This window comes from Myzus persicae, unplaced genomic scaffold (genome assembly GCF_001856785.1).
Source record: "Myzus persicae strain clone G006 unplaced genomic scaffold, MPER_G0061.0, whole genome shotgun sequence".
Classification (NCBI taxonomy): Eukaryota; Metazoa; Arthropoda; class Insecta; order Hemiptera; family Aphididae; genus Myzus; species Myzus persicae.
Window position 1 is genome coordinate 419565 of NW_019101427.1, and position 25328 is coordinate 444892.

A 25328-nucleotide genomic window follows, 5' to 3' on the forward strand; every position below is an offset into this window, starting at 1 on the left:
GCCAACTTCCGTTAATCTAATCGTCAAATAAAAATGTTTACCAAGTATTATATGAGTTATGATAGATATCTGCTACAAAATGTGATTGATTACCTAATTACCCTTGAAACCATAACTGCCTATATAAATAAATCATCTTGATTTAAAAAAAAAATAAAAACTTTGGATGATATTGTACAGATATCGATGATTTTGTACAGATAAATGTAGTATTTTCAATTCCATATTAAATCATTTATCTTGATTCTAATTTCGAATTATATTCAGCCATATAGATAATCGAATACCTCCGTTTTATAAGTTCTTACTATTCTACTGCAGTATTTTAATTCATTATTAGATTCCAAGCAAATAGACTGTCGTGGTAATACCAAGTGTCCTCGTACCTAACAAACAATTTTAAAATTATTCAATAGGTGCAACCTACTTGCACCATACTTAATAAAAAAACTTCTCGTTTTAGAAACAGATTATGTTTTATTTGACTATTTTATGTAATATATTAGAACCGAAATATGTGTTTTATTTTATTATTATTATTTTTAATGTGTATGTGGACACTTATTATATTGGTAGTACAAAAAACCTTTGGTATTCCACTTCGAGAAAGTACATGAGCCACACATAGCAATATTTTCTATTTTTTTTTCGACTTATTCATGCGAGTCACTATTTTCAAAAATGAATTTTATAAAATCTGATTTAAGAAACCTTCTAACTGATGAGAGTTATGAATGCAGTGCCGCATGAACGTATTAACATAATTTGCAATATAAGCATATTAAAAGTTACCAATTATAAACCAAATATCAACGAATTGGCATCAATTATTCAAAAAAAAAATCACATTAAGATAATAAATAATTACCAAAGTAATATGTGACCTGAACTAACCTTTTTTGTATTCATACATTAATTATACAATAAAATTACGGTTCTTACAATATTTAATGTAATATAATTACAAATATTATGTATTTTCATACGTTAATTGCACGCTCGAAAAAAAAGGTAATTTTTGGCACGTAGTGTCAAAATACCCCTGGACTATATCAACATACATTCTAAAGTCAGATAGTCAGATAAATCGGTATAGAGTAAGTGTCAAACCAAGGCTGATACAACCAAAAATAGACACAATAGTATTACATCATACAATTTTAAATTGGGCGCAACAATTACGAGACTGCGAAATTTTGTAAGCTTTCCGTTTGCACCAAAAAACCAGATTGGAAATATTTACGAATCAAAATGTTTATGTTGCGTTTTATTAACCTAGATGTTCACTTTGCACAGACTGAAAAAGAACAAAAAAACATCGTGGTTATTGGTTTTATTTACTTGCGACCTGCCTGCAGGGGCACTGTGGCCGGTAATTTAATTTACAAAATATTAGTAAATGCTAAATGCATCAAAAATTTGTTTCTATTAAATTATTTTATTACAAATATTATTAATGCAATAATAGTACATAGTATTAGTCTCGTACATCGTATGAGAAAACTTTGGATATAAAATTACAAAATATTTGGTACATAAAATAAAATCAAAAGAATATATTGATATAGCTGGTTATTTTTATAATAAAACATGGAAATAGATAATAATATTATCACAAATGCAGTTGGTGAGAAATCTCAGCTATTATCTAGATTATTATTATAAATGCATAAATCTTTTTTATTATTTTGTTTATAATTTATGTATTTATTTATTACTTATTACCTTATACCTATAATGTACCTAAACCATTAAAATACAATATATTATTATTAATGCATGTATTTCGTTGGTTTCAACTATTAAACTATACCTACTAATTCTATTTTTAAGACTTTCAATTATTAGTGGTACATCAATATAATGCGTTAGAAGACAGAAGTTAAAAGAAATAGCAAAATAGTGATTGAAATACTTTTATATAATACTGAAAGTAGTAATGAAATTAAACCTACTTATATAATAGTTTTGAAATAGAAAATAGAAAAACCAAATTTGAGCGTAGAGAGAAAAACATTTTTGGTGGGTGGCCTGGATAAATTGTTTATATCTCACATTTGTATTTATCACTTTGGTATAGAAATTAATTAGGAAACTTAAGATCACTGGGTTTCTATGGTTTACTTATTGGTAAGCACGTTATAATAAATCTTTTAGGATATTGATTCTCCTGTTTGAGATTATCCAGTGAACTCTGCTAACAGAGTATGAAAAGCAATGTACAACATTACAACACATAAATTTAAGCGTATTAATAAAAAACAAAAATCAATAAATATGTACGAGTTATTAAAAATTATATTATGAAATATTATAAACTTTTATTTTTTTCACATCTTGTGATGAATCAGGACACCTTAATTGCGTCCCTCAAAAAAAGTATACACCAATTGCGTCTTATTATATTGGTGAGGTAGTAGAATTGTTATTTGGTTTCCAGGGCTTCTCCTTGGTGTATTAATTATAAAGGAGCCTGGACTCTAATATTATGTTTCGATATATTTTAATACGTGCCTAATATTATAAATTACGACAGTGTATGGATTTTGTAACTGATTCCATAAGAAATAGTATTGATAGCAATAATAATCAAATTCGTTTATCGGCATCATGAACAATTAAAACACGACCTCTATTCTACCTATATTATATCTGTAAACTAAAATAAAATAAGAAGGTTAGATATTTTAAAAATCTTATCTTATAAGTTATAAGTATAAACCTAAGTTTTGACTGACATTTTGATTGATATCATTATTATTATTATTTATTTATTTTATTGACTATATTGATTTTGATTAGATGTAAGTGATTCAACGTTTATTTACTTTTTTATTACATTTTATAAACACATTTTTGATTGACTTGTGATTATATTTATAGTTGTCATTTATTTATTATTTTGAGGATTTTTTGGGGCGGAATTCGTGTATACCTTTTTTACGGGACGCAACTCGTGTGCTCCTGAATGAATATGATTTAAAAAAAATTATAGTTTGAGAAGGACAACCTTGTATCAGTAATCCTTATCGTGATTTGCCAAGAGCACTGAAATATATGCAAGTATAATTACAGTTATACAGTTAACATTTAAATTATAATTTCCTGATAGTATTGACCTTATTATACAATTAATAGCATAAATACTTCAAATACTTGTAAGTTGTTATCAGTAAATGTTATTCATTAATAAATATATGTGCCAGCTGAAAGGCTATGTATTATGCTAATAATTAATTATAAATAACAAGTATAATATAATATTATGACATAAGGCTAAGAGTCAAAAGTTATTAATTTATATGATAGATTAAAAGTAATTCGTGTTTTTAAAAAGTTATTGTTATTTTATATTTCTGATTTCTGATTTCTATAAAGTACGTTTTTAATCTGAAAACCTAAGATACATTTTGCATGAAATCAATACTCTTGAGATAACAAATTTAAAAAGTTATTTAAACAATTGCATTGCAGTTTAAATAACAATTAATATTTTTTTCCATTGAAAATGTGGTCGGTAGGTACTTGAAAGTACGTTATACGTGCATTTGTTGTCTCCATTTTACTATATAAACATTATAAGCGCATAACAAATTTCGTACCAACAATAATACATTTTAAAATACTCCTAACTTGCTTTAAAATTAAAATATGAAAAAAACACAGATAATAATCTAACCTTTAAATTTGATAAATTCACTGAAACATGAAAAATCACCTTTAACTGAGTAAAATAATTCTTTGAGAATTCTTTTAAACGCTAAACGGAGACAACACATGCGAGAATAGCGTCCTGATAATCGTTTTTAGATTTCATGTTTTTCAAAAAAAAAACTGTTTGTATTGCAGTTTAACGTTTTGAATGTCACTTCCGTTACATACATAAGTCTTTAGCAGACGTTAATTACGAAGTTGAGGTTGAACTCCATACAACTAAAAAGTAAAAACAACTTTAGTGGGTAAAAATATAGAGCTTCAAAAAATAATAATTTTGATGGTCTAAACATTTCTGTCAACCATTTACTTCAGTTTATTGGAACGATTAAAAATTAAATTATACAAAATAGCAAAGATAAATAATATTATGATCTGTAATTTAAAGTATAAACTAATGCATCATTATTTATTATAATTAATAATGTAACAATTGTTAAAATAAATACATGAAAAATCTCACAAAATATGAATTTAAATAAAATACATCTAATAAAATAAGTAAATATTGTTGGTGTTATATAAAGTAGATGTATACTACTGGGCACTGGCTACTACCTTTAGGCTACAGTGGTTCACAATCCCAACCTATTAAGCTATTTAAATGTATGTATTTTTATTTGAATTTTTTATATTTTATTGTAAGGTTTTTTTTATTAACTTATTTTAGTTTTTATACATTTTTATTCGTTCCTATAAGGCTATAAACTACCCTTTAACAAATGTTACTACTATAGAATTAATAAGAACATATTATGAAGAAATATGTATAATATATAACTTTTTTACTTTCATACAATTATATTTTATAATTATTTTAATTGTAGGTACTCATAATCTGTATTTCAGATACGGTCCGTCGGACTGTGTGATTTTATGACGTCACACGAAAATACGACTTGCGTTTAAATACGGAAATCATAAATTGTGCAACAATGTTACAATAATATTTAGACTTTTTATGCTCTGTATTTTCAAATAATAAAAAACAGATTTTATTAGTTTTATTGTTCTGGAGAGCACAAGAAAGTGATAAAAACTAATTTTAGTAATATCTTTATGCCAACACTTACGTATATTTAGGCACATTCAATAGTTATAGTAAGTTACTTGAGAGTTTCCAAGTAGTATTTCAAAATGTACAAAGAAAATAATCAAATTAAAGCAACGCTATTCTTAGTATTAAGAATATGCACCAACGTCCAACATCGCTATTTGCGATTTGAATTAATATTATTCTTACATTATCAGAGATACTGGAAAAATATTAAATATATCAATGTAAAATTGGGCTGTTTTAGAATCGAATTACAACAAAATGATAACCGTTAATCTTTTTGTTAATATACAATTTTGTCCAAATTTTAATTTAAAATGTCTGCAAAAAATAACTGTACGTATATATTTTTAGATTTTTCAGTTACACAAAAAACTGCTTAAGTGGAACCTTGTTTCAAATTTACAATCCTTAGCCATAAGAATTGAAAATTGTGTTAATGTTTAACTAAAAAATCATTTTTATTTTTCAATTTGATAAATGTTGTCAACATTTGAACTTTAAATGCTCAGAAGAAGAAATCGTGACTATGTATTTGCAATAGTTTTTAACTGCTATTGTAACAAGTTATCAAGAGTTTTGTATAAATTAAATTATGCTTTTTGAACCAACCAATATAATTTTATTGACATTAATAGAAAAAAAAAGGAAAAAAAGGAAAATGGAAATGTCCGTCAACAGCCTAGAACGTGTCAGAATATTTTGAAAATTGTATCAAGTATACAAATTGATGAAATAAACGTATGGTGTAAATTTCAAGTGTTTACAGTAACTTGTTTTTGAATTACAGCATAATAAAAAAATCGGTACATGAGAAATCGAGTGAATATCCAATGTTTTAATCATTTCAACTTTAAACGCTCATAAATATTTAATTTGACTTTCTGGTAGACATTTTTTTTTTTTTTTTTGATAGAGGTAGAAAAGTTTATGAGGAATCTTATATCAAATTTTTAAATCTTAATTGCAAAAAGAAACATTTTTATGTATTTCTAACTCAAAATACTTTGCTAATTTTCGTGATTTTTAAGAATTTTGTGAAAACTCTAAATTCAAACGCTCATAAAAAATTATTGTGGATATACAATCAACTTTTTTTTAAATTTCTACTAACAACAAAACAACTTACGTGGAATGTTGTATAACATTTTCAAATTTTTTGATACTGCAAAAAAGTTTTTATCGACATTAGTTTAAAAAAAACAAATAATAATCGAAAATGCCATATGCCTATAAATAGTTCAATACAATTCAAAATATTTTGAAAATGTTATGATATATAGAAAATGCTAACACAAACATTCAGTGAAAAATTCATGAACCTATCTATGATTTATTTTTAGAGTTCCCTAAAAACAAAAATCGATTTTTTCAAAAACTGGTTTTGAGTAAAAATTCCCGTTCTTCCTTAATTGTTTGTTTGCTTTTCATGCCACTTTTGAAAACTATTAGGAATGACGACCCTATATACCAACTAGATTCACCTTCTTACCAGAAAATATGCTGTTGAAGAAAATCGAAGAACTTTTACTGTCCCGAAACGTAATGAAAAAAAAAAATAATAAAACAGCATAATTGTAAAATCAATACATTCATCGCTCCTCCCAGAATCTAATAAATGATATGATTCAATTCTGCTAAGAAATTAGAATTATTAATTAATAAGATATTATTCTAGAAAAAAAAACATTGATGCCAACAGTTCTCGGCTCACTGTATGAATCTAATAAGTATCTATTTGACTTTTATGAGAACGCTAAAAACAATAATCAAATTCATGTCTGGTCATTAGATGTATATTGCGTATAATATGTTATTATAATTTATATGCCATGTGCCCATGTACCATTATGAAATAATAATATAAAATATTAATCTTATTTATTTGGCTTGTCAGGAGGAACTGCTGAGAGCTTTCTTATGTCGACCATTAATAGTATGACTTATGAATGTTATCCAACTTAATTATTACACATTTATACCATAATATTATATCGATTGTAAGTATATTCATCTGTAATAAAAAGAATTTATCAAATTGTCACCGTTGTCATAACATTGTGATGATGTCAGAATTTATATTATTATATAATATTTGTTATTGAAAAATTACAAATTAACCAAATACCATATCATAGTCTTTAGATGACACACCATCTAATGTATGAACTATTTTAATAATTATAATAAATAGGTAATTACTGGGTACTAATGACACATTAGTCATTTTTTAAAAAGCTTTGAGTATGTATGCATATGGTCAGGAATAGATATCATGAAGTGTTTCCGGATCCGGATCATATATGTACATAGGTATGTAGTCATTAGCTTTTATAAGACACTACATATTATCTATTCCGGCCATTCCCACTCGCTAAGTTATTTTTTTATTAATTTTAGTAAACTTAGCAGTATATATTAAGCGCAAATAGAAAACTTAGGTAATTTTTGTATTATAAAAGTTAAGTCTTTTTTAAAACGGAAATGCCTTTTTTTTAGTGTTATTTTTTATTCCGTATATATAAGTATAATTGTAATAATTCAATTTCAATATAATTTGTAATAGAAAGTATAATTTTGTGATATGTTTGCGATTTCTCATCGATAAAAATAATGTGTTTACATACAATAAATACTAAAATTCATAAAAAATAAAATATGTTACAAAAATATAAACAACCAGTTATATTCACTAACGTGAAGATATTAAATGTCACGGTGTGATTTGAGATAGATTCGTATCTCTTTAATTATAATTTCTGAATAAAATCGATCGACATTCAAAACTATTTAATTCATAGCCCTGGATTATAATGACATTCACTGGAAAGTATAAATAAATGAACATGCACAGTTCCTATATATATTATATAATATATACATATACTATTATTTAATACCAACGTGAAGTCCGGGTCAAGCTAGTGGCAACGATTATCTATCCATGGATTATGGATACCAAAAAAATCACATACCTATTTAAATTGATCGTAATAAAAATTAAATAAAATCAGTTCTCTTAACCACCCTTGTACCTCATGAATATATTAATTTATTCGTCACCTATACTACAAAAGAGGCTAAGGTCCAAAATTACAAGAATTTATACAACATATAGAAAACATCGAGGACCTTAAAGTAAAATACATTAATATTTACATACTATACACTGCAAGCATCATGTGATGAATTGTAGGCGTATATGTCATGATATGGAATGAAACTGCAAAGGGACTAAGGACAGTGGAAGGACCCTGAAGTCAACTTGAGAAAGAAGCCTACATAAGTGCCATAAATGATACTTATATGCCTATACATCAATTGAATCATTCAAATAAGATTCAAGTTGTCCAATAGTTTAAAGTTTGAGGAGAATTTTCTATCTGCTGACGTACCTAGGTGGTATTCAAGGTTGTATTGAATATTGGAATCATCATGTTTGAGGGTGTTCGATGTAAATAATAAAGACCAGTAATGGAGAGGAAACGTCATTGGATACTCTTGTCTACTTTTGAATCTGTATACGCAGGTTAAGGGTCCCATATAGCACTAAATAGTGAGTATCTTTCAGAGGCAAGTAAGGCACAGTGAGGCGCGAAATTCTGAAGTACCTAAAGTGCTTTCTTTTGACCCCCATAAAAATACCAACTAGATCTAATTTTCTGTCAAAAACCTACCTCAAAGTTAAATATCTAAGCGAATTTACTGCTCAAAAAGGTGATGAGTAATAAACTAATAAGACGCACATTATACAATAACACACATTATAAAATCAATAAATTGTTCACTTACACCTACATTCATTTCTTTACGTTCGCTCAAAATCTTAAATAAAATCCTCTGTTTCTAGAACAACACAATTATAGGTAGGTATAGGTACCTAATGCAAACTTTTAATACGTTTATGATATTTCGAGTATATTCACAGATAATTTGATTTTGTAGCACGAATTTAAATTATAAATTATAGTTTGACACTCTGATGTTTATTTTAGCTACCTATATAATTTATTATAGTCTATACTCTATAGAAAGCCTAGATAATACCTAAATAAATACTACTTACCCCCCCCCCCCTACTAGTAGGTATACTAGTAGGTATAGGTACCAAATTCCTTTTTTTTCTGTTTAACCGACAGCAGAGAAGATTCTGTTTGAACAATTAGAAGGTATGCAGTACATATCTATTATGGAAAATAGAAATGACACTTCGAAAAAAAACAGTATGTGAAAATTTTTAGTTTTGAATAAATATTCATTGTTATGAAAAAAAAGAAAAATGTTTAAATACAAATAATATATTACTATGAATAGGTAATTTACGTTGGTCTATGTAAATAGTGAACGATTTTTATTCCTATTTTTAAGATTTCCGTCAGTTACGAACGATCTTGAACAATAGACCACTGTAGATGTAAAATGTGATAATTATTTCTAAAATAATATAAAATACGGTTTCCTAAAAATATACCGTACAATTCGTACTGACATTAATTTCCATCGACTTTATCTTAAAATGTTGGTCTAAACATCCATATTAAAGTCTACACAATATTACAATTTACAATGTAAAAATACTAAATATAAATGACTATATAACATAATAATATGTAATTCGTAGGTGTTGTACTATGCGTCATACTATAATGTATTCATGTATGCACGTATATTGTATGTAGTATGTACCAACATGGCAACATACCGTACCTACCATAATAATATATAATATTTGTGTTCTCTGTTTATTAATTACCTATTAAGTTTTTGAATTTTAAACATTTTTTTTTCGGTGTAAACGATACTGCTTGGTCAATATCTAATTTGCACGATAAAGTCATTCTAATTAGTGAGATTTTTCGATTCAAGTGTTCTTTGGGGAAATGATCGATACATCGAGGTTATCTAAATAGTACACAATGTTATCTGATAACCGAAAAGTCACCTGATAAGATATTGATTTAATATTTATTTACTACAAAGTCCAATTTTCTGTCAAACTTTAGTGACTTCGAATTTTTTGTCTCATTTAGTCATTTATTACTGTATTATTATCTAATTAATTTAATGGATTTAATTTACTAAACATACTCTTATTAAAGATTATGTGAAACCTTGTAATGCCAATTATATGTAATGGAATCAATCGAAACACGATATCGTAAGTTGTATTTTGATAGAAAATAATATTATACTTTATATAATTTTACGCAAATATTTTAACGGTATTTCGACTGTTACGAGTCGTACTATCTTAGAAATGTATTATAATGTTATAACTTACATATTTATTTACATAGATTAAAAAGTTCAAAGATAAATATTTTAGATTAGCACATTTTATTTAGCAATTATTTAAGTAGGTGTAGATTTGCTTATTTTAGAGTAGGTAGTTATATACTTATATTATGCAGTTATTTATTGCAACAAAGCAGTGGTGTATTGATAATTTTTTTGTAAGATAGTCACATGCATTAATTTGTTGATGGAACGTAGAGTTGGAATCAGAATTTTCATTTAGGTATTTTCTATTTAGAATAAGAGTACACCAGGTGGTGGATAGAAATGCTACTAGTTCTATCATGAATTGGGGATACAGGCAGCGCTATTACTAGCAGCCGGCACCGCTGAGTACACCTTCAGTCTCGTACGTGCGCTAACTGGTGAACTCCTATAGTCCTATTCTAAATAGAATATACATAGATACCTATTTTTTTTAGAGGTTGAAGTTAGTATTAAGCTATTGATTCATTTATTCTATTTAAATATCATTTTTGGAGTTGTATAACTAGCAAAATGATTACTAAAGAGTTGTATAGATCCTTTATTCTGTATAAAAATTAAACTTTACCTGGTTGAATATGTCAGCCAAGAGGATGAACATTTGAGAATATTACTTATTAAATGTTATTATTAGATTATCAGAGTAGAATACTGGGTCTCATACCTCCCAGTCCCCTGCATAGTACACACATTTTTAAGAATATCTGTTAATCTTTGGAAATCTTCCAACATTTCTAAAATAGGTATATAATTGTATTATTATGTAGTTATTCAAAATAGTAAGCAATTATGCTGATATATACCTACTTAAACATCATTTTATTCTATAAATTTAATATTAAGCTAATGGATCTACATTTTAACTAGATCCCTATTTGTTAAGTTATTTTTCATTTATTAATTTATTAATTTATCAATTTAAAAAATTGAAAGTAACATGTCTCTAATCTTTCTTTCTTCTTTAATAAATAGTTTATAGTCATTATATTATAGTATGTACTTTCTATATTCAAGTAAATCCAAGTTTATATGTCATCTCGTTAAATTATAGTTTTTAATACGTTAAAATACATCACTTAAGGCATAATGACTAGCAATGACTTACCATGTTACTAAATGATTCCTAGTACACAAGATATAAATGCATGATTATAAACTAATATAGAGATGCTGTAATGTATCTACTTAGTATATTTAGAAATAGAGTATAGGAACCTAACTGATACTAATATGTATGGCACTTATTTGATTTTTATTAATTAATTATTGATAGTTATACCCATTATATTATAGAGATATTTTCAATGTAAATTAACTGTAAATATTATGTTAAACAAATATAACTTAGGTATATTTATTTAAATATTGGTTAAACAGTATCAAAAATTATTGATTAAACAGCTTCAAATATATTATATTACATATTTATATATATTATATATATATATATATATTAGTAAATGTGTTATATTTTAAAATAATATTATCTAATATAATAATACAAATAACGCATAAGTATCAGAATAGCATAATAACACTTATTTCTAAGTACTTAAATGTATTATTTCTTTTAAAAATATTCTATGGGTACATGAATGAATGTTTGCAGTGAATAAATATTAATTTAAATAAATAGAATGTATACAGGAATACTAGGGCATATCATCAATCGGTGTAGGAATGTTTGGTAATCTCTGGAAATCTGAAATATAGTGTACGAAGTAGCTACTATCGATTTATATTCTAGTATAAAATTGATCGAAATAACATGTACAAATTTATATGCTGAGTTTTAGATTAAACCATTAAAGCAAGCTGCTTAGTTTTAGTTTTTCTTAGTATAGTATTAAAATAAGCACATACATGTTTAAAAATAAAATCAAAATTTATAATTATTAATTAATTTCATTCTAGAATTTATTTGTATACAATAAGAGAAATTAAAGCATTTAATTTAAACAACAACTATTTTGCTTCTGAAAATTTTCTGACAAAAAAAGTTTATTTATTTAAACCATTCCCATAGTTATTATAAAAAAACAAAATTGCCATTTTAACTAAGCTTCATGCTAAAATGTTTACTTAATATTATTTATATTATTATATTACGTAGCTAAAGTAAATTGTACCTTTTGGTGTATAAAATGTCTGTAATAAACAGGGAGAATAAATCTATACACTAAACAAAAAACGCTATAATACAAAGGTATCATATATATACATACTAGACTATAGTTTGTCTATGAACATTTAAAAATAAAAAAATTTAATTCAGTGCTTTTGCCTATTTTCTAGCAGATATAACAAGCTTTTTGAAATGTGAAAGCAAATAATTTTTATTTGATATACAACAGTTTCAATGTATACAAATCACATACTTAGATAATGTTTATCACTTATTAAAATTAGTACTTATTTCAAATATAAACACTTATGCATCTTCAGAGATTTATTAGAATTTCAAGGCATTAATTATAAGCAATGCAATAAGAAATAATGTTGGCTGTTGAATAGTAGCTACCACAATGAAGTGCAGTCAACTGCAGCTAACATCTAGTAGCTGAATATGTGCGTAGGCAGAGTTTGTTGCTTACCTATGTTAATCAATAAAATCAATGTAATGTATAAAATAATTTAAATGTATAACTTAGAAAACCAATATAATGTAATAAAAATTAGCATGAAAATGCAAAACAGTTACATAATATATAGATATTTTAGTCATATTTATTTTAATTTTTTAAAGTTGGAAAACATTGTGATTAATGTTAATTATTTTATACTTCTACACTACATTTTTTTCCTGGTATACTTATATTTACAATACTTTTTCTACTCAGATACTCAATTTAGCTTGTGTTTCTAGTTTTCTTTCCATTCTAGTAGTTATGTCATTGAGATAAGAGACTAATTTTTATAATAAACAATTCTAATAATGTATGTCTTTTTTAAGATTTAACATAATATTTTTTAGCAGTAATAGTTTTATTACATTTGATTCCATATGTTTATTGCTTATCATAGATGTTAGCATTGATATTATTATTTATTTTTATCAATGATATTCGTAATTTATTGATTTTATTATTATAGTTATATGAAATCATTTACACAAATGAAAAGTGGTTGCAAAATATTATCTTTATTGTATTTAATTCTAATGAGCTGCAATGGTTACATTACATGAATTAATATTTTTTTTTAATGTTGGCAATAATCAATAACCACTTACCTAAGTATTTTTAAAAAATAATTATTTGTATAATATATTCCTTAATAGTTTCTAGGAAAATATTTATGAAGTCATGATAGTGATAAAAGTAATTTAGGTAGTTTATCGCCTTATAATTATTTTTCTGTTTATTTGATGTGGCTTTTAGTTGTATGTATATTGTAAATTTAAATTCTCTTAACAGCAAGATAATTCTATTACAAAATATGATTAAAATTATACTAATAATATTGCAGAAAAAAATGTATCCTTCAAAATAAAAATTAACGATGATGAAAATATCTATTTGAATTATTTGAATTGTAAAATTTAACGTGTTTTGGTTTTGTTGCATGTCTTAAATAAAACGACAGGTCTATATCAGCTGCACCTCACTAATCTTTCATTTGTCAGACCTCTGTTCAGCAGCCACTACATTTGTTTAGTACATATTATAGATAAGCCATTAAGGTATAACATAACACATAATAAAAATAACTTGGTTAAATCAAATAAATAATATTTAGTTATTATCTTTTCAGGGGGATTATTTAAGTTAAATTGTTATCAAAATGTTTCCATTTTTATAAAATATGTGTAAGATGCCTTATAAGTTCTAAAAATACACTACATTATTATGTCCTTTTAAATTATAAATTGTATTATTTAATTTAAAAAGAAACAGTCATCTACAGTAATCACTAGTGTTAAATTTTGTCATATTTGGGTGAGTGAACACTGAGTGGCCATTTGGGTATTAAGAAACTATTGAGTTCATCCTCTATTTTTCTAATATTTTTTATTGTTTAAATTTATCTTTATGAGAATATGTAACTCATCTTATTAGCCTCACATTTGAGTCTTGTAATAACTTTTTTTTTCTCTGTAAACAATCAATGGTGTAAAAAATATTATTTTGGTAAGGATTTTAAACCACCTTTGAACATTTTTCTAGATCAAAAAAACAAACTTACTGAGCCAGAAAAAAAACTAAAGTATGTAGTAACTTGCTGTATTGCCATGCTCATTTAAGCGTACAATCGATACATATTATTTATCATATATTTGCGTTACCTACTTGTTGTATAAACTCTGAATTATTCTTTGTGGATAAGTTTGATAAGAAATATAAGAACAAAACAAATTATGGAAATATATTATATATTTCTGAACTAGTTTTTGAGCATTGTTGGAATATTTTTACAAAATCCTTTAAAAAAAAACATTATTTTACATATATATACATATGTGTTTTATAAAGAACAACGTTTTTGAAATGCTGTGTAATTTTTTGTTGTTAGGTAGTGATTGATCAATATATTGTGTATTTTCAATTTTGTTTATTTCTCATTGTGGAGCGGTATACAATCGAGCAACGTGTTTTTCGGGAGTAGCCATTGGTTCCCGTTTGAAAAAAAGTATTTTATTAAGTTAAGCCGAATCGGTTCCTGTTTGTGTTCGGGTCAAATAGTTACAATTTTCATTCTTAAGCATTATTTTGCAATAGTAAATCATATGTATGTATAATTGGTACAAAATATAAATGATATGGTATAAAATATAAATATACTTACACACAGTGTACTTACTATATAGTATATACAATAAAATGGCAATAAATTGTGATACTGGCGTTACATAAAATATCAAAGTAATTATGCAAGGCAACTTACAAGCCAACAGGAAAGAAATAACCAATGCTTTGAAAAGTGCGTTGTGTAAGCTGTTATTTTAAATTTTCATGAACATTTGGTGATACTTCAATGTTACACTTATTGGAATTAAAATGCTGGTGACTTAAAAGAATACCAACAGTCATAAAAACAAAATGCTTAAATTACTTAAAAATTTGTATTTCGAAAGTTGCATACGGATGTGGTAATTTGCGTCTTTGCAATCACTGCCATTAGTCGTTTCATTAACCACAAATATCTTCATTGATCTTATCTTATTTTAAAATACCGGGCTTTGAATAATATATATGTATGAATGTATCTATGATATTAAAGATATTGAAAATAGAAATACAATATTTTATGAGTGGATAAAGTAATAAAATTCATTATGGATTACCAATCGGAAATCTCTGAATCTCGATAATTATCAACATCCGATCAAACTCAATTAGATAATACATTATGACAAATATCAAAATTAACTTGTAGAAATGTCCTTTGAAATCTGAAATTTATCAAATATTTATATATTGTATAATATAAGAAAACGACAATTAAAGATCAAATATTCAGTGTTAAACCCTCATCATCGTTCACCTTGTCGTACATTTTAGTTATTTACATTTTCAATTATCATAAATCATCACCCTAGGATTTTATAAATCTTTAAGATCTGCTACAAATGTAAATGGTTTTAGTCATAAATTTGAGCGTAAAAAGAGTAATATACATGCATTTTTTAATTTTACATCTAAAAAGTATGCTTGCTTATATTTTACATTAGTTTTTGAAAGGCTTTCAGTTGTTTTTGAGGAGCTTAGCACCGCTACCTTTAATAGAAACTCTTTGGAATTTAATTATAAAATATGTTTGGATATACCATAAAACTAAATTTACATAGTTTGTATTTCTTTTCCGGAGCTACAGCCCTGCAAGTATAAAATAATGACGTTTTCTAAAATTTAGAGCTACTTTTAAATTGATAACTTAGTATTTAATAAAATAATATAATTTAAAAATAATTCTGCTGCGGATAATATGTAATAATAAATGTTGTAATAAAATAAAAATCAACGATTATTAATAACATTTATCACTTGAGGGCCAATGCGCATAAATTTGTTATTTGTGAACTGTTATTATTTTGTCAGGTCATACCAGTATATTATAGTAACTATAATGTATAGATTTTACCAAAAAATCAGACGTCAGAGACCGATTCATAAACGTGTTCGACGTACGTATTGTGATGTACAACAAAAACCGATATTTATTATTTAAAAATAAATACAAGTACTTATGTATTTTATTTTGTATGCTGATTGTTTATTTTTGAAAAGAATTGTTAACGAACAACAATGCTCTTCTTTTAAAAAAAGTTTATTAATATTGCAGAATTTTAGGTCATAAATCCGAGGCAGGAATTTGCAGGTTTAAAAATATTTTTTTTCTATGTCTGTCATTACGTTTTAAAAAGGAAATTTGCTTCAATTTTTTAACACTGAATGTGGTTCCTAACAGTAAATTTCATCCCGAAAATTCTTAGTGCTTATCTGAAAAATTGCAAAAACCAAAAAACCTATATAAAAAGAAAACCAAAACGAAAATATTTACACCACAACAGTTTTTGACAAAATTGACTTCGTATTATATTATGATTCAAAAAAGAATAGCAGTAGAGACTCACAACATATTTAGAAAACATTAGTTATATTACAATAAACAAAATAAACTACATAAAATATGTTGGCTCTTATTTTGGACTAGTTGTATAGATTTTTGAAAGTTCAATTTTTTTCGATTTATGTTTCTGTTTCTTATTTTTCTGTATCTCTCTCAAAAAGCTTGATAACCAAATATAAGGTTCCTCGTGAATTTGTCTTGTTATCGATTCGTGTGTCAAATATTTATAGCCACAATTTTTTATATAAAAACGGCTGAAGTTAAAATTTTAACGTAACTGGTTATTTAAACGAAATGCCATGATTTTTTTTCTAACGATTTTAAATGGTTGTAATTAAAAGAATACATTAATAGTAGAGTCTGAAAAGATTACATTTTTCACCATTGCGTTTGTTACTATTTTCGATACACACTGCAATTCTTCAACCGTTTAAACCAATTTTTGATATTTTACGTATAACTGTTGAAGGCTTAAATAGTTAAATCGTGTGTGACAACGTTTCTAGAGCGTGAATGTGTGACTGACAATAAAAAATATATTTCTTCAAAATGTATGATTTATGAAAAAATACCTTAAATGTCTAAAATTTACAAAAAAATAGCTATACCTGGTTCAATATGATTTACATAAAAAAATTTCATTAAAAACAAAACTTCATAAAATAGCTTTTTTAAAATTAAAGTCGTATTTTCTTAAATTATTTAATAAACATTTTAAGTGTAATATCTAGAATTTACTAAAAAGTACTAAAACCGTTCTTCGATAAGGTGACTCAAAAGTTAATAATGTTAATAAATATATTCTAAAATAATAGGTTCAATCTATTATCTAAAGCCTATGCCTTCTCTGAATCGTTAGGCCAAGTATTTTTTGATTCTATAATCAACTTCAGCCATACCCTTTGCTTTTATTAATATACTAAAATAGCTGTTACCAGTGGTGCAGCCACCTCATGCAAAAGCGGGAGTGGGTATCTCAATGACTCCAGTCTCTAGGATAGGATGAAGAATTTATCCAAAGAATTTATACTCACATACTCAACTACGACTTACGTTTGTAACGTGTGAATAGTGAAGTGTGAAGTGAACAAATTGGTGGGTGGCTTTACGTATTCAAAGTATTTTCTTCATAGGAAAAAAATGTTCACGCGGCCATTGACTGTTACTCGTGGCTCCTATTCTAATACCTACTCTCTTACATCATATACTGGATCCCAAATAATGTTTATGCAAAAATGTGGATTTACATATGCGTCATATAGATAGGTACAACCCGGCCAATAATATCTGTATACAAGCCAATTATATACATTATCTATCGTTTCCGTTTTGCTTCAGTCGAAATATTCTAAATTATTTTTTTGTCAAAATCGGTTAAGTTTTATTTTAATATTATATAAACCTTAACTATACACTTTACCTTTAACATACAACAATATCTGTTGGGTATTCAATTTAACATTTTTATAGAATAGCTTTATTAACTTAAATGTATAACATACAAAATATAGTACAATATACAGAAAATTATATCCAATCATAACAACTTCCTATATTATTATCTATAACTTATATTATATAAGCAAACAAATATTCGATTTTCATGGGATGAAACATTTTTATTTATTATACCAGGTACATGATATTTTTGGTAAATTTATTTAACCTACCGTATGTGTTATACTGTGATAGAAAAGTAAATTATTGAAAATCATTGGGAATAAAGACACAGTGTGTATGTAGGTTTATATATAATCAGAATTCGTCTTTCGTATGCACTGATTTATCTTTGACATCAAATTGTATTTGATATCATCCATTATTGCAGTGACATACTAAATGACGAGTACTCGAAACAGTCGAAACCTACCCCGATAAAATTTATAAAATGCACAATTTTAACTTCTAAACCCCGAGAAAGTAGTCCTGGGCTATAAATTGAAGCTTAGAATAACAGAGACATTATTTGCATGTATATACATTAAAAATATTTTTTCTGATCAAATAATTTAATTTTAACGGATTAAATTATAATTTCCTTCTTTATTAACCCAGAATTTATGGTTTAACCATTAATATAAAATGAACCTTTTGTAATTTTACTAATACTAATATTATTATGTAACAACTTCATGATAGCATTCCTGCTTGTGTATAATTGTCGAAATATATTGGTCCTTGGCCGAAATCTCAATATTAAAAAAGATAGAATTATGATATTATAGAAATATATTTCTTTAATTCAATAGCATTCAAAAATATGTATTTGTATTGTTGTTTTAAAATTCTGTATTATGCTATAATGAGACAAGTCAAGAGTCCTGTCTTTATATTTTATATTTCTATCGTTTACGTCAAAAAACCTATTTTTGCATTTAAGCGTCCTACTAATAACAAATTGTATTGTTACTATAGGTAATAATGTGAGAATGGAAGTAATCAAATGGGTAAATAATTAGTTTGATATCTTAATATTTTACTAATTTAACTCTTTATTAAGTCTTTATTACATAACAGAAGATTATTATATAATCGAATAGAGGCACTAAGTATCTATTAAGTAGATCCGAAATTGTAATAAATGTATGTTTAATAGATTTATGTATTAAAATTATTTACGCACATAATACATTTGTGAAAATGCAAAGAACAGCATTTTATACTTAAATGTTAAATTACTTTTCATTCATATATTCGAATTGGCTGTTGAATGTGTAAAACCAAATTGTGCAACCACCAATATATTACGATAATACTGTAGGTACTCCTCCTACTCTCCGAAAACTGATCATACTACAAAACACGGTGCTGAGCGTTTTCCCTTCAGTTTACTGAACGTGTGGCACATGTCCAGACCGTAATTTCTTCGATTTAGTCTGTTCGCGCGGAATCGTCTTGTACACTTTCTTAGTTTTTTTTAAATTAATTACTTTATTTCATTCACAAAATGTACGTCAATTATACTGCAGTTATGTTTCATTAACACAACACGAGTTGTGTTAGTGTCATAATATACAATCAATCGTTGAAACTATCAGCTATATCAAACTCTCCACTTTTAAAGTATAAAAAGGTAAAAAAAATATCATGTATATCTATCTTAATTTTAAACTCATACACACCGTTATGTTTGATCAATGTCAAATAACAAACATGTTAAAATGTTTTGGGTCATGACGTCGTGGTTGTCGATTGATTACGTTTTTCACTTGATATATGCCTACTATAGGTACCAGCTATTTTTCATTCAAATATAGAAACGAAACTATTACATATAGTATAGTATTAATTATGTGTCATTGTTATTGATTCGTGTTTGTTTTTCGGTACAATTCCATTACTGTAAATTGTCTGTATACTTCTGTTGTAGTATGCTATTTGTTTTGATTATTTGTTTATTTTACTTACTATTTAATTTTTTCATTCAATGTTCCTTGGCATTGTAAACTAGAATACAATTTTTTTTTAAAATTAATTTGTGTTATTAATAAGTCTACCAAACTTTTTTTTCAACCCGAAGGTTGGTTTACAACTCAATTCTCCGTTCTGATCGTTTGCTCGCTTTTTCTTTAGTTCCTTAAAGGATTTGACTCTTGCATCGTAAACGTCCTACAATTTTCTTTCCTTCTATCATACCCTCTAATATTATGTTATGCATCTCTTCTGGGTGTCTCAGGGCATGCCCGACCATTTTCCAACGCCTTGCTTCAATCTCATTTATGTACGTTTTTCTCTCATCAGTACTGAGTACTTCTTCATTTATAAAATAATTGAGTTTAGCTCTTAGTTTAGACTCTATAATTCAACCATTATATTAGTATACTTTATCATCGTCTAACGATTACTTAATGTAATTAATTCAAGCTCGTTTAAAAATTCAAAACATAGATAACGAAAACAAATCAAAATCTGATGAAAATAGGTAACTTTAGGTATGTCTTTAAAATTAAAGATATTCAAATTTAGTATTCCATTGGAAAAAACGATTTTGAGCGTGTATCCTTTTACCAAAAAATGGCCATGAACTTGTTATAACTCATTTTACTTTCAAATATTCTCAACCTAGCGGGTATTTTGATGTTCTTATTTATTTACTAGATAATTACTCTTCAATAACATTCTTAAGTGCAACCCGTACTCAATTAAATTTTTTTAAGTCTACACGGGTGCTGGATTTAACTTTTAAAGGTTTTTTTACTATAACATCAAAAAGTGCTTCGGAAAACCATTAAAAACATAACACATCAATATTTAAGATATATTTAATTTATAAGATACTTACAATGATTCCGAAGTATATTGAATATATTCTAAATTTATTATCATATAATGATAATTATATCAACAATTTTATAATATTACATAGTTGGTGGTGAATAAAGTAATTAACTATTTTAATAAGACCTTTAAAGGGTTGCTTCTTACATAATATTATGTAATGTGTAACTTAAATTTTAGAAGATCTTCTGTGATTATAATTCACAATTATTAAATGTATTACTACGTTTAAAAATAAGTTATTAATTACTGACAATAAATGTTTTATGATTATTGAGGCAAACATCTTCCGCACTAAAAATTGTATTTATTTATTAATTTAATAATGTGGACAAAAAAGTATGATTATAAATGAAGAAAAAAATGAAACTGAAAAATTAATTCTCATAAAAATGAATGTGATTCTTTAATTTTAGTAACCAAAAATGCCCTAAAATATACTTACAACTAAAATTATTAGAAAAAAGCTAAATCTAGTTATATGTATCTGAAAATATGCCCTAATGTGATGATAATAATAATTGTCATAAGTCCTTACTTAGTCTGTCAAATTTGACTTTTTTTTATTAAATATAAAGAAATGTAAAAAAATTCAGAAAACAAATTGTATGTCTTGTCTAGAATATTTTATAACCATCATGAAAAAATATGCAAATTCAAGAATCATAGAACATATGCAGCTTACTATAGATCTATATTTCTTTACCTATTGATATAAATGTAATTAAATACTATTATGTAGTATCTACACGATAAATGGTATATTTAATTTATATATCAGTTATTTGTTCTAAGTTTCCGTTGAAGTTCAATTATTGGATTTAGTTGACTATTTATTTGCTTTCTAGTATAAGTAACGGTGAGGCTGAAATACTGAGAAAATTATTACAGTTTAATTGTTTTTCATGATTGATAAATTACAATATTAATTTGGTTCAAATTTTCATTGTACTCAAATATTAAAAATTGTATGTAAGAGAACATTTAAAAAATATTATTTGTACGACAATAATATGTACTTCAAAAGTTAAAAATTGTTTTTATTTATGTATAAATGGATTTCTTTAAAAGATAAATATTATTAAATTAAAATTTTTTCATAATTTGCACAGAACGCCCTATTACTATTACTTTTTATTTTCACTATTTTATACGGTAATTAATAATTATGATAATATTCATTAATATGTTTTCTTTGAACTATTATACGTATTCTATTCGTATTATAAATATTATTAATTATTATATAAATGATAAAAATAGTTAAATAAAAATAAAATAATTGTTTATCAGATTACTAAACGATATTGTTCTATTGAATATAAATTACCTCAACTGCGTTTACTGTAAACATAAAATATTACAATGTTGTTTTAATCACCGTTTTATAACTGTAATTATATAATGAGATATTTTAGAATGATATTTAATTACCTAGCATTGAGTGCATTGTGTATGCTGAAAATCGATTTACTTTATAGTTGTCCCGAACAAACGTATCGAATACGTGTAAGACCTGGGAAATACTACTGCACAGATGAATCACAAAAAAACATCTGTGCCCAACGTGCTTATTGTTATGAGACCTCAAAAAATGTGTTCCATAAATAATATGAACCATTATAAGTATAGTATGTGTGTATGGTTGATTATAATAAGGAATAGTGTTACGGCCTACTTTCGTTGAGTGGGTATAGTTATTTTGTTCGTTTTAACGAGTTTTCTTTTAATTTTAATATTTTGTAAAAGTCCAGTATTATACTAAAATATATGTCTAAATTATTCATATTGTTGTAGTACTCCGCATACATTTAATCGGATTAAAGTTAACGAGGTTTGGGAAGTTTCATTGATTTACAACAATTTAATGATATTGAATTGTATAAGGTGTACAAAATCAATACATAAAATGTTATACTAGACGTAGTATAATGGTTATTATAATAAATCGTTTTCTATTTCAGTGTTATACTTAATTATTAGTGTAAGCTAAGTGTATAATGTATACTATATTTAAATAGGTACTTGACTTACCAAGTTTTAGATTTTTGTTTAGTCCTGCAATTCCCCATATCATGCGGGAGACTTAAAAAAACAAAAAGTAGTAAACGTCTAAGCTTTTTTTATTTAAATTGTCATATACTCTTATCTATATGTAATTATTATCGCTTATAATAAATATATATTCGTTTAGTTTCGTGCATACGTATATATCATGTAAACAGCATAAGATTATTTGCGATGACGATTGAGGAAGTTTGAAGTTTTAAAATAAACAAGAAAAATATAAAAATTTATTCTATCACAACTCATAATGCGCAGAATATATTGTAATATTATCTTCTATTTCATAATTGCTAATTTTTTCGCAGTGCGCTCTGTATACCGTGTAGAGTAAGAGTGCTATAGAAATCGATTGCATGTGGTTCAATGCTTTTTTAGAAATCGTGCATGCAGACGAACATCGAATAAATTGTTAATAAAACATAATGTTTTATAATTCGTATGAAATATTTGAAGAATGAGACTATCCCATTTGTGTTATGAAATCATTATAATTTGGTTTTTGAAAATATACCTAAGCAGTACTTTATAGGCACTTTCGACAATCGCCTGTAGCAAAAGCTACCAGAATGATATGAAATTAAATTTGTTATGCTATGATACAAACTACATATAAACTTAATATTTATCAGCTGTTTTAATACAATCGAATGCTCTACACTAAATTGTAAATTCTGCGAAAAAAATACTTGCGATTGATGAACATTAAAATAACAAAACTTATTTAAATTTAAGTTATCGGACTACTTATTACCTATGGCTAAATTGTGATTTGTTATTGATAATGGTTTGTTAAGTGGATTTGAAGAGCGGTATATCATCTACATTTTATGAAATTTAATTTCCAACCATATATAATAAAAACACGTTTGGTACGTCTTTTTTATTAGGAAGTTCTTACGTATAAAAATTGTGAAAAACAAAAATATCTATTTAAATAACAAAAAATAAATACCAAATAACTAACCGAAATTAGGTGAAAATATAAAAATTAATTATTTTATGATTTGTGTATAGATATAGTCATAAAGGTACTTAATTATAATGTGATGCATATTTAAAAATAAATACCATAACTAATTATTATTTATATCAACGATATAATGATACATAGAATATTTATTTATATGGTTTTATGATTTAATTTGCTTGGTAAAAATAATAAAATAAAAAACATAGGTACATATATTACAATATATTATAATGTATTGCCTTTCAATATCTTATCGGTTATCATTAACATTTAATGTGCTCTTTTTATTATTTTAGTAGGTAAATTTGTTCTATTTAACCTTTATATATAATATATTAAACATTTTCACTGCGAGGAATTGGCAACAATGTCTAGTTTAATTCCCGGAACATAAATATATTTTTTTTTCGTAAAAATATCTCGAGGCAGTAATATATAAAATGTTCTAAAATGCTTGCCCATAAAATGTTTCAAGAATCTCGTACCCCACCAATGTCTTTTAACTTATTTCCAGTGTTCGGGTGCTAGTAATTCGAACGGTTGAATTTAATTTGACAAGCTATAAGTTACGTCGCGCGTGCATCATTCTGCTGCACCTATAGAATTTTATTCTTATCCCCGAGGGAAAGATTGTTTTTTATGCTGACATATTATAAGGGTTTAGAAAACGATTTAACGAAATTGTATTATGTAGTTTATTCAACATCAGTATTGTACTATTATATTAGTATACCGTGGTAAAATGTATATTTACATTCATGTATTGTAGATGGTTACCCATGAATATCGAATTTTGACCTCATATTACAATTTGTTTTAATTGCATGATCTACGATTTATGTATTGAGTGGTTTGTATTTTAAACGATCCTTGGTAATCAATTTGTCTAAAAATCGACATTTATAGCCTTGATACAATTTAATTATTAAGCAAACAGTTCCGCACATTTGTTATCATATATTCAGTGCACCTACCAAATTTAGTGACAACTATATTAACTATTAAATATTTGCATACCTATTTGAAAAAAAAACGATTTTTTTTATACATACACAGAAAAGTTATGTTTTTATAACTGTTGAGAAACTTATAATTTTATTTTTGAACTAGATTGAATTCAATAATTATATCATACTTGACTGTACAGTGTACCTTTTGATCTAAATTAGTTATCATTTATCCATAAAAATAATTTCATGGCCATATGAAATTCCCATGCGTATTGTATATGGAAATCTTTTTTGTGAATAGCATTTGGTAAGGTTCGGTAAATTACTGAAAGTTTCACTATACTTTAATTTTCTCCCAGAGTAGAATTTAACTTTTAAGATGCCCACGTGTTTAATACTGATAAGTATGTATTTACATGCCTAATGATGGTTAGACATCATA

The 25328-nt window shown here is 25.9% G+C and overlaps 1 protein-coding gene across 2 annotated transcripts in view; it reads left to right on the forward strand.

Moving 5' to 3' along the window:
* The first annotated feature begins 9752 nt into the window (after positions 1-9752).
* LOC111029036 (3-hydroxy-3-methylglutaryl-coenzyme A reductase) overlaps positions 9753-25328 on the forward strand; it is a 28239-nt gene continuing 12663 nt past the window's right edge. The window contains exon 1 of one of the 2 annotated variants that reach the window (XM_022307857.1): positions 9753-9929. In XM_022307857.1, the coding sequence (XP_022163549.1) occupies positions 9905-9929 (25 nt within the window). In that variant the 5' untranslated portion in view covers positions 9753-9904. Of the gene's footprint in view, positions 9930-19449; positions 19695-25328 lie in introns of those variants that run through there. The other variant, XM_022307858.1, reaches the window with a different exon arrangement.